Consider the following 16279-nt stretch of genomic DNA (forward strand, 5'->3'; position numbering starts at 1 on the left):
TTTAATGGGTATGATCTGGGTCTGGTGGTTCATGTAATTTTTATAGGATCCGGGTATGATTTTTTTATCTCGGGTCTTATTAAACTCGGGTCCAGACCCGGTACCAGCATCACAAATCTGGTATGGATCTGGTTCTACCTGAGTCCGAACTAAACCCGACCCGTTGACACCCATAGCCCAGTTGCCTCTGCAAAGACTAAAGAAGAAAAGAAAACCGATTCTCCGGAACCAAAAAGTCAGACCTGGGCGAACTACCGCCTTCCTGAACTCCACTCCGCCGATCGGCGTTTTCCATGGGAACTCGCTTTCCCTGATCGGAATTTCTAGGGCACAACTTGTGGAGACATCGGCCGTCTAAAGAGGATATTTTTGTTGCAGAAGAGGTCGTCCTCTCTGTAATCTTCTTCGTGCTCGTTTCTCTGCAGAATGCCCGCCATGGAAGAGACGTACACGAGCCTCCCCACCAGCCGTTTGCTCGGCTCCGTGCCGGTAAGCTCATTCTCTTTCTTTTCTCACTCCGAACGGAAGTTCTTCGTCTTCGTCGATCGATCGATCGGCGGAATGCGCGAGTTAGGTTTTGTGATTGTTGTGTTGCGTGGAAGAGATCGATGGATTGTTTGCTTGATTCGTCTTTTGTAGCGATAGGATTTGATGCTGTGAAGTTTAAATTTGGTCTGGTTTTGTTGATTCTGGAATTCGGCTTGCGGTCGGTTTTCGATCGCTGTTGCTTATCACAGTGAGTCGTAGAAAAAAGGAACTAGGACGAACGATTTCGATGAGTTTTTTGCTTGCTTCTTCTTGTGTAGGGATATGATTTGATGCTGTGAAGTTTAAATATGGCTTAGTTTTCGATCGGTTGATAGTGAGTTGTGGAGAGAACGAACTAGAAAGAATCGTGCGGTTTGTAGCTTTCTCTTAGGATTGAATTCGAGGAGGGACTCGTCTTAGAGGAGGAACGATGTGGAGAATAGGGAAGGGAAGGGGAAAATAGAGGAGTGTAAGGGTCGGAAGAGGTAGAAGCAAGGTAAAGCAAATGAAGAAAGGACGGATGGGAAAAACGGAAAATTTGATGATTTGCGACTGATAGTGGCACTATATACTGTCTGATCTATGGTTCAACCATTCTAATGTAATATGTTGTGCAAGTATGAAGTGAAGACTAAACATGCTATTCTTTTCGAGCTTTTAAGTTTTATACATGGAGAACGATGGAACTAGATTGATTCTGAAAAAATGAGTCACTTTTTCTCGAGGAATGTAAAATTAGATGGTGACAGTGCGGAACTACAAAGATAGAAAATTGAGAGGTTCTTTTACATTGCTTGTAAGCAGGATCAAATTTACTTTGAGTCAGAAATGCAAAAGCATTTTATATAAAACCATTTTACTGTTTCTAGTGGCAAGGGATACAAATCCTTTTTAGTTACTCTTGCAAGGTGTTGGCCTACATGCCATTAAATTGGCCTGTCATATGATTGTATGCGACATTTGGAAATGATGCTTGTTGTCAACATTATTTTTCAAACGGATCTGGGTTGAGAAAAAAAAACATTTATCTTCTTATCTGAACATGGGCATGGTTTATGTATTTGCTAAGTTTATATATTCTTTGATGAAATAGAAGGATGCATAATCCTGTATCCAACACAATCCTTCCCTGTTATTCAAGTTCTAGAGTCAACCGTATGTACATTTTTTTCTTTATCTAGAATGAGGCAGCACGCAGGTGTTGCAAACCTCAAAAACCTAGTCCTGTTTAGTGCCATGGGCAACGACTGTATAGAATAGACCTGGACCTTGCCATATCCTTATCATTTTTCTTTATCTAGAATGAGGCACCACACAGGTGTTGCAAACCTCAAAAACCTAGTCCTGTTTAGTGCCATGGGAAACAGCTGTATAGAATAGACCTGGACCTTGCCCGATCCTTATCATGTGTTCTTTCACCATCTTCTGGGGATTACAGTTGCTATTATGGCAGATATTGTTGTCCTCATGGGGGGTCTTTCAGAGGTTCTAATGTATCTTGTATTTTAGAAGCTCTTATGTTATTTATTTTCATCATTTTCCATAGGGTAGGTGAGAAAGCAAAAGTGATAGAACCTTGGGGATATAAGATTTGGTATACAGAAATAAATAGGAATAGGAATGGAGTAGGGATTGTTATGAGTCGTGAGTTTATAGATAATGTAGTTGAGGTCCGTAGGAAGGGTGATAGGATTTTACTTATTAAATTAGTATTAGGTATTAATATTATTAGTGTTTATGCACCTCAAGTAGGTTTAGATGATTCCAGTAAGCGTCAATTTTGGGAAGATTTAGATGGAGTAGTACAAGAGATATCTTATGGAGAAAAACTTTTCATCGACGGTGACCTTAATGGACATGTAGGCATTAGTAGGGATGGATTTGAGAGTATCCATGGAGGCTATGGTATAGGAGAAAGAAACGAAAGTGGAGAAAGGATTTTAGATTTTGGTTTGTCCTATGATATGATTTTAGCTAACACTTGGTTTAGGAAGAGGGAATCTCACCTAGTAACATTTAAAAGTGGGATTAATACGAGTCAGATAGATTTTTTCCTACTTAGAAAGAGAGATAGGGGTTGTTGCATCCATTGTAAGGTTATACCGGGAGAAAGTGTAGCTACACAACATAGAGTCTTAATTTTAGATCTTAGAATTAGACAATGCCGCAAAAAGGATAAACATAGGATAGATCCTAGAATTAAGTGGTGGGCACTGAAAGGAGCTAATCAAGGAATGTTTGTAGAGCAGGTAATTAAGGAAGCTGATTGGTGTCTCGAGGATGATTCAGAATCATTGTGGAATAAGATAGCGGGTGACATGAAAAAGGTGGCTAAGGAGGTATTGGGTGAGTCTAAAGGCGGTGCACCGCTAGGTAAGGATACATCATGGTGGAACGAGGATGTCAAATTAGCTATTAAGGTTAAAAGAGAGTGTTATAGGAATCTGAGTATGAGTCATGATAATGAGAATTTGGAGAAATATATGATAGCAAAGAAGGAAGCTAAAAAAGTAGTTCAAAACGCAGTGATAAGGTATATAAGGATGTTTATGACAAGGTGGATACCAAAGAGGGAGAGAAAGATATTTATAGGCTTGCAAAGATGAGAGATAGGAAATCGAGGGATCTGAGTATGGTTAGATGTATCAAAGATGAAATGCAAATGGTTTTAGTCAAAGATGATAAGATTAAGGAGAGATAGAAAAATTATTTTTATAAGCTATTTAATGAAAGTCATGCTCAGGATCTTGGAAACTTCTCCATTCCTTTTCATGAGATGAATCGTAACTTCATGCGCAAGATTCAAAAGAAAGAAATTGCAGAGACTTTGAAGAAAATGAAATCAAGAAGGGTAGTTGGCCCAGATGGTATACCTATCGAGGCTTGGAAATGCTTGGGAGAGAAAGGTTTAGAATGGTTGACAAATCTTTTTAACAAGATTTGGCGGACAAATAAGATGCCTAATGAGTGGAGGAAGAGTACTTTGGTGTCTCTATATAAGAATAAGGGTGATATACAAGATTGCACAAACTATCGTGGTATAAAACTCATGAGTCATACTATGAAACTTTGGGAGAGGGTGATTGAGTCTAGGTTGAGGAAGGTTGTCATGATATCGGAGAATCAGTTTGGTTTTATGCCTGGAAGATCAACTATGGAAGCTATACATCTTCTTAAACAACTTATTGAGAGATATAAAGAGAGGAGCAAAGATTTGCATATGTTTTTTATTGATTTGGATAAGGCATACGATAGAGTACCTAAGGACGTTCTCTGGTGGACAATGATGAAGAAAGGTGTTTCTCTCAAGTACATTAGTATAATTAAAGATATGTATGAAGGAGTAGTAACCAATGTCCGCACTTGTGGAGGGGGGACAACCAATTTTCCTATAACGGTTGGGTTACATCAAGGATCTGCTTTAAGCCCTTTCCTATTTGCTATAGTGATGGATGAGCTTGCGAGATCAATTCAAGAAAATGTGCCGTGGTGTATGTTGTTTGCTGATGATATTGTTTTGATTGATGAGTCTAGAGCTGGGGTTAATGCTAAGTTAGAATTATGGAGACAGACATTGGAAGCAAGAGATTTTAAGTTGAGTAAGAGTAAGACATAATATATGGAATGTCGGTTTAGTAAGCAACGAAGTAGTGATGAGAGTGTAGTGAAGCTTGGTGAACAAGAAATACCGGTAGATGATTGTTTCAAATATTTGGGATCTATCATTCAAAAGTATGGAGAAATTGATGGAGATGTAAATCATAGGATAAAGGTTGGGTGGATGAAATGGAAAAGTGCAACTGGAGTGTTGTGCGATCGTAGAATGCCATTGCGGTTGAAGGAAAAGTTTTATAGGACTACTATTAGGCCTGTTTTGCTATATGGTACAGAATGTTGGGCTGCCAAGAGACATCATATTAAAAAATGAGTGTAGCTGAGATGTGTATGCTTAGATGGATGTGTGGAAATACAATAAAAGACAAGATTCGGAACGAGGAGATACGTAAGAAGGTAGGCGTTGCATCCATTGAAAATAAGATGAGAGAGAATCGTTTACGGTGGTTTGGACATATTCGGCGAAGGCCTAATGATGCTCCAGTTAGAAGGATGGAGAAATGGGAAAATATATTAGTTAAAAGAGGTCGGGGTAGGCCTAGGAAGACTTGGATGGAGATGATAGGAAAGGATATGAATGCTTTGAACCTCACCGAGGACATGGCATTGGATAAAAATGATTGGAGGAGAAGGATTCATGTGGAAGACCCATAATGATTTTCTTTTTTGCTTCATATCGCCGACCCCAATTGTTTTGGGATGAAGGCGTAGTAGTTGTTGTTGTTGATTTTCCATAGGGTAGATCTGAATGCCAATATTGTAAAAAGATGGGAAGAGCTGTGTAAATTTTAATATCTTAGTTATGTTACAACAGTTATGCAACTACAACACTATCTGAAGAAATGCCTAAAATGCCATAAACCATCATCTGCATTGCACATATTTACGATGTGATAAAACCACCAAAAATGCCTCTGTTAGTCATGAAAGCTGCTGGCCCTCCTTTTGGGACTTGGATCTCTGCATCGCTTGCAGCTTTTGGCATGCTGCATATGATACCTTGCAAAACTGGGCCTGTGCTTGTTAATATATATTGCATAGATAGAGTCTAAATCTTTTGATCTCACATCCCCTAGGCTGGTAAATGAGCTGAATGAGCCGAGCCTAGCCTTTTCAGGCTCTGCTCATTTACCATATAAGTCGATATTTAGATTTACTTTTCACAAATTTTAGCCAAAATGAGGCCAATGAACCTTGTTCTTATCCATACTTAAGTTGTCACCTTGATGAAATTCTATAATTTCCTATGTAGTTTTTGAAGTTACTGTACTGCTTTGGTTTATCTGTTGCTCTTTGAATCAAAATTACAAGAGGTCCTTCTATATGCATAGAGATTCAGATCCTGGAGGGATTAAGATGAAAAAGACACCACGAGCTGAATAGTAAAAGCTTCGAGACGTTTCCGAAGGTTAAAATTAGGCATAAAATTCATTTAATAGGGCCAGTGAAAAATGAATTCTGAAGCATTTGACCTTTGATTTAATGTCACATGGTTGAAGGGAATCTGAATATTGGGTTGAATAAATACTCAATAGGGTAGTCAATTGCAGCTCAAGGGTCAGTAGATGCCTGAGACCTGGGATGCTGTGGCTTGCAGGCTGTGACCCAAAGTGCACTTCCTAATAACTTTGGAAGAAGCAAAAGAATATTAGGTATGTAGTGACTAGAGTATCAAACATGCTCAAAATTCATCCTGTAGTATACTTTTTTGACTATATAATTTGAAACTATGTCACATAGGTGCAGGTGTGGATGCGGGTGCGGCGATGCAGCACTTTAAAAAAACTTGGGTGCGGGGTTGCATGGAGGGTATATATATATATATATATATATATATAAATAAATAAAAAATTCACTAAAGATAAAGAATGAAAGTTTGGGTCTAGAATCTGGACCTGCTTTGTAACATGCACCAGGATTTTCTCAATAAAACCCATATACCTTATGAATTCACCCAAGGAACCCTAGCTGATATCATCACAGACCAGATACTTTTGATTATTGTTTAAGCTTAAATTCTGTTTCATATTTTTGGCCGAATGCATTTTCTTAGCATTCTCAACATTCTGCTTTGTGAAAGCTCTTTATTTATTACCTTTTGTCCTCAACTTATTTATAGGCTGCAGTTTCACGAGAACACAAATCTCCAAATTATGAAGGTAGATTTGTTTTATCAAGTTTCAACATTTTGATGTGTTAAATGCTGTTTCTGTTATTTTCCTAGATTTATTCATAATTGTTTCCAGACAGCATCCTTTGTTCTGGTTTTCATCATGATATATTGTTGTACAATTCTTTTAATCACGGATTAAGTTGCTCATCTACTTGAGCACTTCTAATTGTTGTGGTGATTTTGTGAATATGCCTTCAGTCTTTGCTAATTCCTAGAATTCATTTTCATCGTTGGACACCTATACAGTTCCAGAAGCAAACTTGCAGATATTTCCACCTGCTAATGGAGGCCACCAAGGAAATGATCCTGGAACTTCATATGGTATGAGTATATGCCTTATTTCCTATTCTTTTGGTATACATATTAGATTGTGTAGATTAGCAGTTGTTTAACATGCATTTCAAGTCAGAGCACTGGTTTGCAGTAATGCACATATGCTATATAGGTTCATTTTTGTTAATTTATTTGTTCATCATATGTGCCAAAAAATTTATAATTCTTTCCTTCATGTGTAATCAAAGAGCTGTGAAAGTGCACCAAGGCAAATAGAGTGTGAAAGTGAGGGAATAATACCATAAAAATATTATTTTATTAATAATAATGCTCACACAAATCACAAATCACAATGGGTTTGAAATCACATTTAATTAGATACAAGAAGGCATGAGCTAGCTGTTAGAAGTGTCTAATGGCTAGTTCAACTACTATATTACAAAAATAATAAAAAAAGAAAATAAAAAACATAGAAACAAAAATACATGTTTTACATATTATATATTTTATATATACTATACATATGTATATACATACATATATAGTATATATACATATATAAATATACAATATTTAACACACACATGCTCTCACTGAAACAAGGCATGTGTAAAAAATGTTGAATCGCAAAATAGAATGGATATTAAAATAGGAATATAATGTAAGAGGCCAAAAGTTAATAAATACTGGTATTAATATTCCAGAATTTTCTTTGATGATTCCTTTTTTCTTCGAGGAAGAGGAAAATAAATGTTGAAAACCTCAAATCTTTGGTTAATCAGCTAAAACTGTGAATATATGGTTTCAATATGAAGCCATCAGGATGCTTGTAATTTTGGAAACTACAGTGCTGACCTTACATAATGAACTTAAAACTGAAGCGGCAGTCATGGACACAACTAACTGATATGAGGCTCCAGATAATCCTTTTGACCCGACATTGAAGGGTGCTGAAAGCTAGGAAGTCTGTAAAAGTGATTGAGGTTTGGAAAATGTGTCTGGGCCAGAGTTACCAGAAGCGCCTAGGTAAGTGGGGAAGCGCGAAACGTCGCGCTTCCGAAACGCACGGGGAAGTGCCATTTTTAAATGGGAAACACTTTTCCCTTTTATGGAAAGCGCACTTCCCTTTAATGGGAAACACACTTCCCTTTAATGGGAAGCGTGCTTCCCATCACGCTTCCCCCATTTTTTCCAAATTTTTTGTATTTTTTATTTTTGTATTTTTATTTTTTTCGCTTCCCCCTCGCTTCCTAGGTCGCTTCCGGTTCGCTTCCTAGGTCGCTTCCGAGACGATTCCTGATTCACTCCTAAGTGGTCCCACGCTTCCCACTTCCTAAAATTTTGAAAGTGCCTCGCTTCCCCCTCCCGCTTCCTGTATCGCTTCCCGCTCCCGCTTCCTCAACTGGCAACCATGGTCTGGGCTCATTTTCATGCTTAGAAACATGACTTATCACATCTATTTTTCTCCCCACCAAGGTAAACTGGAAGCCTAAAACTTGGAATGTCAGGTTTGAACTTTGATGAGCTTTTGTAAATGGAAAGCAGAAACTTAATGGATTTATGGTGTCTATGGCTTGCAGAACCCATAAGGTTAATGTGCTATCTTGAAAGAAAGCCTGGCTTTGGAAACTGAGCCAATTAATAGTCTGGGTCAATTTCAATCCCTTAGATCTTTTATCCATCATTCAACCATCAGAGTCAACTTGTGCTTTTTCCAGCATGAATTAGTGGAGGGTGTAGCCGCTTTACTTATATGCTTTGTTTCCTACGTAATCAATTTCTGAGTTAGTGGTGGCACTATCTCAAGTAGCATTGCCATGAACTCATTTACTATCCCTTTTGTTGTAGCCACCATGCTCATGTCCCAGGGGCACCCAGACTTGGGTCTAGGGCGCTTGAAAATTTGGAGTTTGTAAGACTATGGAGTTTTAGTTGCAAATGCTAGATAGCATCTAAGATGAGGTGGGTTTTAGTTTTATATTTGTGGCAGGAACTTGCGACTAGCCATGGTTCTTATTGGCTCAGCTGTGTAAACAATCTGGTCTGGAGCCAGGCAGTGCTGGACTTATGGAATCACCTTTGCTCATGCTCCACCCAGTTACATGTTGCCTTCCTCCATCTGGGTGCTCATCCTGTGCTGGGAACCCAAAAGGCCATCAGGTGCTTGGCCAATGTCCACACTAATGTTGACCTTGAAGTACTGTTGTATGAGAAAGAGATGCATTCTATACTTTTTCAAAATTGTTCTTATTTTTGTGTTAATGATATTTATGAAGGTGTAGGTGAAGCTCCTGAAAGCAAATGGAAGGGAGTCTTCAGCATTTCAACTTACAGCCCCTACTTTGATGTGGACACTGATATTGTCCTTGATAGAATTGCAAATTCAGTGTATCCACTTCGAGGAAACTTCTTTAGCAGAATTGAAACCATTCCTGATCTGTGAGTTAATTTTCTTAAACAGTTTCTTTCCAAATTTAATATGCATGCTGAAAGTATGGATTTTTCAGGATACACATTTATCCGTCTTATTTTTGTAAGTTAGCCTCCTCAATTCCATATGTCAATTGTCCATAAGAATGATAACTACTATAAATGTAATTTCACTAGATATGTTTTTTGCAGCATTTATGTATTGGTGTGTGACTTTCATTCATGTGCAGCATAGAGTACGTAACTTTCACGATTTCTTTTATGTTTTGCAGGTCTATATTTTGCTAATATGAAATTTCTGGAAATTTTATTTCCAACTTGAAAGGATGCCACTGCATTCCTTGAGCAAGTTCCACAGGGTTCAGTTGTGTGACTGTGTGCTTTGAACCTTAATGACATCTGGGATAAATGAACCTGATTATTTTGGAGTCTCGCTTGGATTCTAAGCAATGTTAAAAAATCATCATCTAGCATCTGATTTTTGGAAAAAACTAAATAATCTACTATAATTGTAACCCTTAACAAGCTACACTAGGCAGTTGGCATGCATTTGAAGTCATGATATTATTCTTGTGCAAGCTTTACTGTTTGCTTGCATTGTCACAAATAAAATTGTTTGGTGTATGAGACATGAGTAGGCCTACTAATAATCTTAAATAGTTGAAATTTTTTGTTTATCTATTTAAGTTTCTATGTTTAGGAAAGCAACCAGTGGATGTGTACACAGGTTGTTTCCCGTGCTAATTTTGGATGAGAAACAGTGTCAGAAAAAGCAGATGTTAAAGGTGATTAGTGTGAAAAGTGCCAGCCAAAAGCAACAGTTCCCTACAGGTTATTACTCCTAATGTGTGCAGGGAATCTATAAGATAGATACTCTGAATTGTAAGCCAAGTGGTACTCATGCACTTGTAGGTGCAATGAAAACTCAGGTGCTCCTGGAGTGGTCATGCACGAATATAACTGACTAGCATATATTTCTGTCAATTAAAGATGCAGTGATGTTCATGCACATACTCTTCTGAGCCCTGAAATGCTTTTCCCTTTCTAATCTCATTTAGGTGTAGTCGATTGGGTAAAAGTCACGCCTTTGAGGAAAAAAAAGTGTGAAAGTCATGCTAATTATTTTTCTAAAACAAAATTAATGCTGTATGAATCAGGTATGGCCCTGTCTGGATATCCACTACCTTGGTTTTTGTACTAGCTGCAGTTGGAAATTGTGCCATGTATCTGATGCACAAAAGAGAGGATTCTTCAACGTCATGGAGCTTCGATGTAAGCTACATTAATTGGGCAGCATGTGCTGTTTATGGATATGTGATCTTGCTCCCACTTGGGTTCTATTTCTTGCTTCAGTACTTTGGATTGAATTCAAGCTTGATACGCCTTTGGTGTATGTGGGGCTACTCCCTCTTCATCTTTTTACCAGCTTGTGTAAGTGAAATCTTTCTAAATTTCCTCTGTATATCTGAGCCACTGCCTGAAAAATCTTCTGATAATTTCTCTTCTTGATCAACTGTTTCAGATTCTGTTGGTTATTCCTGTTGAGTTTTTGCGATGGATCATTATCATTCTAACTGGTGCAACGTCAGCTTGCTTTGTTGCTCTGAATATAAAGTCTTATATAGAAGGAAACAATTTGACTTTGCTGGTTATATGCTCCTTGGTGCTGCAATTTGCGTTGGCCCTGTTTATCAAAATCTACTTTACATAAGACAGAAAGATCAGGTTATCTTTTTTACTTCCCTTGGTGTTAGTCTTTGGATTGTTTTATGATGGTCTGTGATTTGTAGTTTGAATGGTGAAAAATCACTCTCAGGCATGGATATGTATCTTGATATATCCGTGCATCCTAAGAATTTTTTGATATCTGTAGTTTTTTTTACTCCTGGTACTCCACAATGATCAGTGGCCATATGCTACAACTTGGAAATGCCCATACATCCTTGTAATATACCTAGAACAGTTATCCTGTGGTTTACCTCCAGAACACTGTTTTATAGTTGAAGGCTTTATTCCATGTAATCGACTGCATCACCCATTGAAAATGATCCCAGTCAAAACCATAGTAACGAATCTCGGTTTTGGGATTTCCTTAGCAAGGCATAATCTCGCGGTATTTTAAAAAAATGTTTTTCTCAATAAAAACAACTAGAGAAATATGGATACATTTTCTCGATTTTAAAAATATATAAAAATATAATAGAAAACATAAAAAAACATATATAAATATTGCATTAATAATGCAATAATATCGTCATAAAATTGTGTTATTTTTAGAATAGGCATCTATTTTGAAAATATCGCATGTTCATGTTTTTTGGGGGGATTATATCAGGTTTTTAAGGTATTATGATATAGTCACGATATTTTGAAAATATCGCTGTTATTTGTCACCCTAGTAAATACATAGAAGTTTTTATCTTCACTGCAGAAAAAAAATGGAAACCTTGATGACCAGATCACATCACACTGTAGTCTTACCTACTGTTGCCAATTATACTTGTATGGTTCCTTGCCAAAGTCTTCAGCGTGCGTGTGTTTAACCAACTTTTCAACTTACAAGCATATTCAGGCGTTTCTTTCAAAAAAAAAGTAAAAAAATCATGCATGTGGTAGCTCACTCTATTAAAAGAGTAAAGAACCTGCTCTATATGGGAGGTTATAAAAGAAAACTGGTATGCTAAGATAATCTTGTTACGTAACCTGATTAAACTCCAGAAAGGCAGAAAATATGGATATCAATGAAGGGTTTCAAAATTGTAATTGAACAAACCACAATAAGTGGTAACTATGAAGGGGTTCACATTGTAACTGAATAAACCACAATAATAGGTACTTGTCAGTTATCACATCCCCAGGGCAAAAATGAAAAGGGAAACATCACTGTGCACAAAAGAAACAGACCAATCAGGCCCTCAATGTGTACTTCTTGCCGGTGAAAGCCTGGAACTTGGGCTCTTCCTTCTGTGGCCGTGGCTGATTGGTGTGTTTCATGGCAACCTATTAAGAAAAGAAGTATCATTATTGTAAGTGAAAGAGTTAGACATAAGATTTTCCTTTTATGCTTTCTATAAAGCTTATTACAAGATATGTCTATTAGTATTTTGGCTACCTTTCACACTATCACTTTACCTGTTGTGCTTCTCTTGTATTATGGTTTTTATTTGAGCCAAAGAGAAGCTTCCCTGAAGTAACCCTTGATAAGCAAGACACTTTAGTTCTTTGCCAACCATTGGAAGGCTCATCTTGGCTTTCTTTAGGATTTGAGTTAGAGGCAGGCACTGTTGTATGAATCACAGGCTTCCCATCTAGCCGCCTTGCAATGCCTGTAAATGGTTTGAACCTTGGCTCTGGTTCAGATGGTTCTTCTTGCTCTGCAAAAGAGATGCATAGAAGTTCATAATTAAACTTCATAAGAAAATCAAAACACTACTAATCTTCATTTTTACCATCATGTTGAAGTTGGGAGTACATTTCATAAATGTAATGAATCTTTTATACTGCAGTCACAATGTCTCTTTTTTATTTTTAAACCAAGCTAGGAATGGTGGATATGGCATTTTGTGTACAAAGAAAGTTTTATTCTAATAAAGGCGCCTAGGCAATGGAATGCCAAGTAAAAAATAAAGCCTGTATTTAACGAGGGAGGATCAGGTGCAATGTGATTGCACATTTTTAGTGTGCTGCTGCATTTGATCACCCCCATCTTTGGGATACTGCCTTTCAGTTGCGGGGAACAGCAGCAGATGGAGGGTGATCAGGTGCAGCGGCACACCATAAGTGTCCCGTCACATTGCACCTGGTCTTCCTTCGTGTTTATTTAATGCTATTTTGGAAAATAAAAAAACAGTAGATGTTATTGTTGGAAAAAATAAAAGAGTCTGCAGTGATAGATGCACCAAATCTGTATGATGGGGAAAGAGCAAAAACCTGCACCAGGTGCATTGCTTGATGAGGCAGGGGATGCTAATCTTTCTTGCTCCTTACAGTCAAGAGGAGGAGCAAAATCCACCTCACAGTCTGTTTCAATGATGTTCACTGCTGAAGCTGGCTGCACATCTACAGTATCTATGTAATACTTCTGGTTGTTATAGGCAATCATAATAGTGTCACCGGTAGTTAAGCATGAGAAGTTACGTAGCTTCATTTCCAAGCTGCAGAAAACAAGAATTAAGTGATCACTCAGGGCATCACCATTCACATTATGATGCAAGTTTAAATGTAATTAAGAAAATAAACATGCAGGCAAGCACATGCCCCACACACACATACACAGAGGCACATGCAAATGTATCATGACAAAGATATAAATTGCAACATATAAAGAAAAAAACACAGATTTCAACACATTGATCACACTTACATGGCCTTTAGGTTTGACATGTCCAAAAAATCTTTGGTATGAGGTTGCAATTTGACATATGTTCCTTTTGCAAGAGTAGCATTCCTCACATGCACAATATCTCCCTCTTGTAAATACATGTTTTCCATCATCTATTGGTTGCAGAAAGTAGAAGTAAAATAAGATAAGAAACAGATATAAATGTTCTCAAGAGACACATTATTTAAATTCCTAGATATCAAGCAAGCTAAAAAAGACTTGCACAAGACCTCTGGACACCAGACTAGCTGGGTCGATTTGAGGCATTCAAGTTGAAGGACATCACAAGTTCGAGAGGTGTGCATTCCCTTGTCGCAAGGTCAAAGCCAAGGAAAAACTACCCCCGAGGAGTACTGGTGGAGTTCTATATTGCGGACACTGAAACAGGGTCATGGGTAACATGGCACCTCCCAGCTCGCAATGAGACGAGCGAACCAAAAATGGTGTTTTCGGCCCACAAAAAAGAAAAAAAAAACAACTAACAAAGATGTCCACTCAGTGATGCATACCCAATGTGGCAGGTATATCATGCCTTCATCAGCAGTGAACTCCAGCACACCACAATGCGAAACTCGCTCAGAGAAAGGATTATGAAGCTCAAACAACATTGGGTAATCAATGTTTAGATATGCTGCAGGTTGAACATCATTAGTAACATAATTAAGAGATCAATGAATTTAAACAAAAAGGATCCCGTTGACATAGGATGAGTTCAATCGGATGGCTCGGATCAGTCCATATCTAGGTAAAAATATGAACCAATCTTAGCCGTTGATTGGAAGGCTACTATTGAATGTAGGATGGAACCCATCCTATGTCAAATGATGGGATCCGTACTCGAATTTAAAGTATCTAAATGTCAATTCAAGTGACCAGTTTCCTTACCAAGGCTGTCAAGAGCTGAGGTAGGCATTATTACTGCAATCAAAGATAAAAAGGAGAAAGAAAGATAAATGATTGATAGGAGTGAGGAGGCATGATTACTGGAGAATGAAAAAGGAGTAACAAATGAAGAGGCTTCAATGAATATATAAGAGAAGACTTACTTTTGTCACCATTCTCCAGATGAGACTGCAATAGAACAGAGAAGAAACATCAATTAATAGAAGGAATAAACCACCAAAAAAAAGGATCCTTCATGGAAAAACAACAGAAATGAACACTGTATATATGAAGAAATATAAAAAGGTGTAGCAGCAGATGATTCCAAGGGGCATACAAACATGAAAACCAAGCACGTAATGTACAAGAAGCACACCAAAAATTGCTGAGGGAGTTGCACATTTCATCAGTGTTTTGCTCTGTTCTAATAGAATTTTGCTTCATTTTCAAAATAAAAACAGTACAACAAGCAACACACAAAGTAATTTGGATTTCAAAATGTGAAAAGAAAGTAGGTCGGGTTGGTTTTCACAAATGAGAGGGCTTTATTTTCACATAATCAATGGCTCATTAATCTGACCCAAAAGTCTTGAAAATAGATGCTGCTATTATAGCAAGGAAAACATTGCCCAAAAGGAAAAAACCACTTAAATTTTAGGACTTACAAGTGCTTAAAATGAACTATAAGTTCTTATACAAAAATGTTAGTTTCAAATGGGAACAGGAGTAACTGAAAGATTAATGCAAGAGCATACCTTGTTGATTAAAGATGCCGGATAACAGCGATATGTCTGTTGAAATGACATTCCATGGTAATCATAGTTCTGCAAAAAGATTTATCCAATAAGAAAACTGCCAGTCCAAAGTTATCTTGGATATTAGTCAATGCAATTTGTCAGAAAAAACAACATGAACGCTACTCTGTTTTCACAACATTACTAAGAGGAGCCATTTGTGTCGTGTAGCATCAAGGCTCACAAAAAACAAATGCATCTGTTATAAAGAGCAGTAGTACATGTCCATGTTAGGACAACTTCCACTACAGCGACCTACATATGCTGTTTACTTGTTCTAAGCCTAGTCTAAAAATCAATTAGATTTATAGTACCCATGACAGGCCTGATCCAACAAGTCATGCATGAAACTGGTCAACCCACTTGGTTGTGGCATACTTGATCTAGGCCACATCAAGACACCCAGTCAATCAATCATGCATTGAATACGCTTTGCAAGAACGGTGGTATGACTAAAAGTTGCAAGGTAGGTATGGCAGGATGAGCCAGTGCGATCAAGTTTCTTCCGGTTCTAAATAAAAAAACAATGAAAAAAATGAAAAAAGAAAAAAAAGTAAAAGCAATTACTATCAATTACCATTATTACATCTACCTCACTATTTTCCTTTTCTTGAAACATGATCTCACTGTTTTCAATTCAAATAGAAGGAAAAAAGAAAAAGGTATGACAAATCCAACACTCAATCATCCTCAACAGCACTGGAAAATAGAGAAACCATATACATTTTTTTTCTTCTATATCACAGTCATGCATGATTGATGGACTAAACTTATACATGCTGTCATAACATAAAAAGAGCTACTAAATCAGAAACTAATTGTTGGTAATCCAGAAACAGTAAGAATATGCATAAAGAAGCCAAGATTCCACATACCATCGTGTCCATATCGAAGTTATGAATCAGCGAACAAGCACCCTAGAAACAAAACACCAACATCCAATCATTGAATCAATCACTAGGCAAAAAAAAAACACACACATCATGGGTACAAAACCCTCCAAAACTATAAGAAACAAATAATGAAGATCGTAAAAAGTCTTCAAACTTTTTTTTTTCAAAAGAATGTAAGTCTTTGACTGCTTAAAAGAAAAACCATAAAGGCTAAAAAGAGAAAGGATAAAAAACAAAGAGAATCCTGAACTTAGGATTACCACGTAATGGAAACTGGAAGAAGCTCCTATTCAGTGTGTAAAACTTTTAG

The 16279-nt window shown here is 37.4% G+C and overlaps 2 protein-coding genes across 2 annotated transcripts; one reads left to right on the forward strand and one right to left on the reverse strand.

Annotated features, from left to right (window-relative positions):
* The first annotated feature begins 256 nt into the window (after window positions 1-256).
* LOC149821407 (uncharacterized) lies at window positions 257-11062 on the forward strand. Its single transcript, XM_089983678.1, has 6 exons — window positions 257-489; window positions 6263-6302; window positions 6563-6637; window positions 8866-9028; window positions 10177-10450; window positions 10542-11062. The coding sequence occupies exons 1-6, from the start codon at window positions 427-429 to the stop codon at window positions 10728-10730; spliced, it is 804 nt and encodes a 267-aa protein (XP_089839804.1). The 5' UTR covers window positions 257-426; the 3' UTR covers window positions 10731-11062.
* An 846-nt stretch (window positions 11063-11908) lies between these two features.
* Window positions 11909-16049, reverse strand: LOC149821408 (ubiquitin fusion degradation protein 1 B-like). Its single transcript, XM_089983425.1, has 9 exons — window positions 15952-16049; window positions 15038-15106; window positions 14447-14471; window positions 14286-14318; window positions 13910-14031; window positions 13383-13513; window positions 12950-13173; window positions 12152-12393; window positions 11909-12019 (listed from the first exon to the last, which is right to left on the reverse strand). Exons 1-9 carry the CDS (start codon window positions 15961-15963, stop codon window positions 11927-11929), a joined length of 951 nt encoding a protein of 316 aa, XP_089839551.1. The 5' UTR covers window positions 15964-16049; the 3' UTR covers window positions 11909-11926.
* Window positions 16050-16279: the final 230 nt, after the last annotated feature.

This window comes from Nuphar pumila, chromosome 12 (genome assembly GCF_984573655.1).
Source record: "Nuphar pumila chromosome 12, dmNupPumi1.hap1.1, whole genome shotgun sequence".
Classification (NCBI taxonomy): Eukaryota; Viridiplantae; Streptophyta; class Magnoliopsida; order Nymphaeales; family Nymphaeaceae; genus Nuphar; species Nuphar pumila.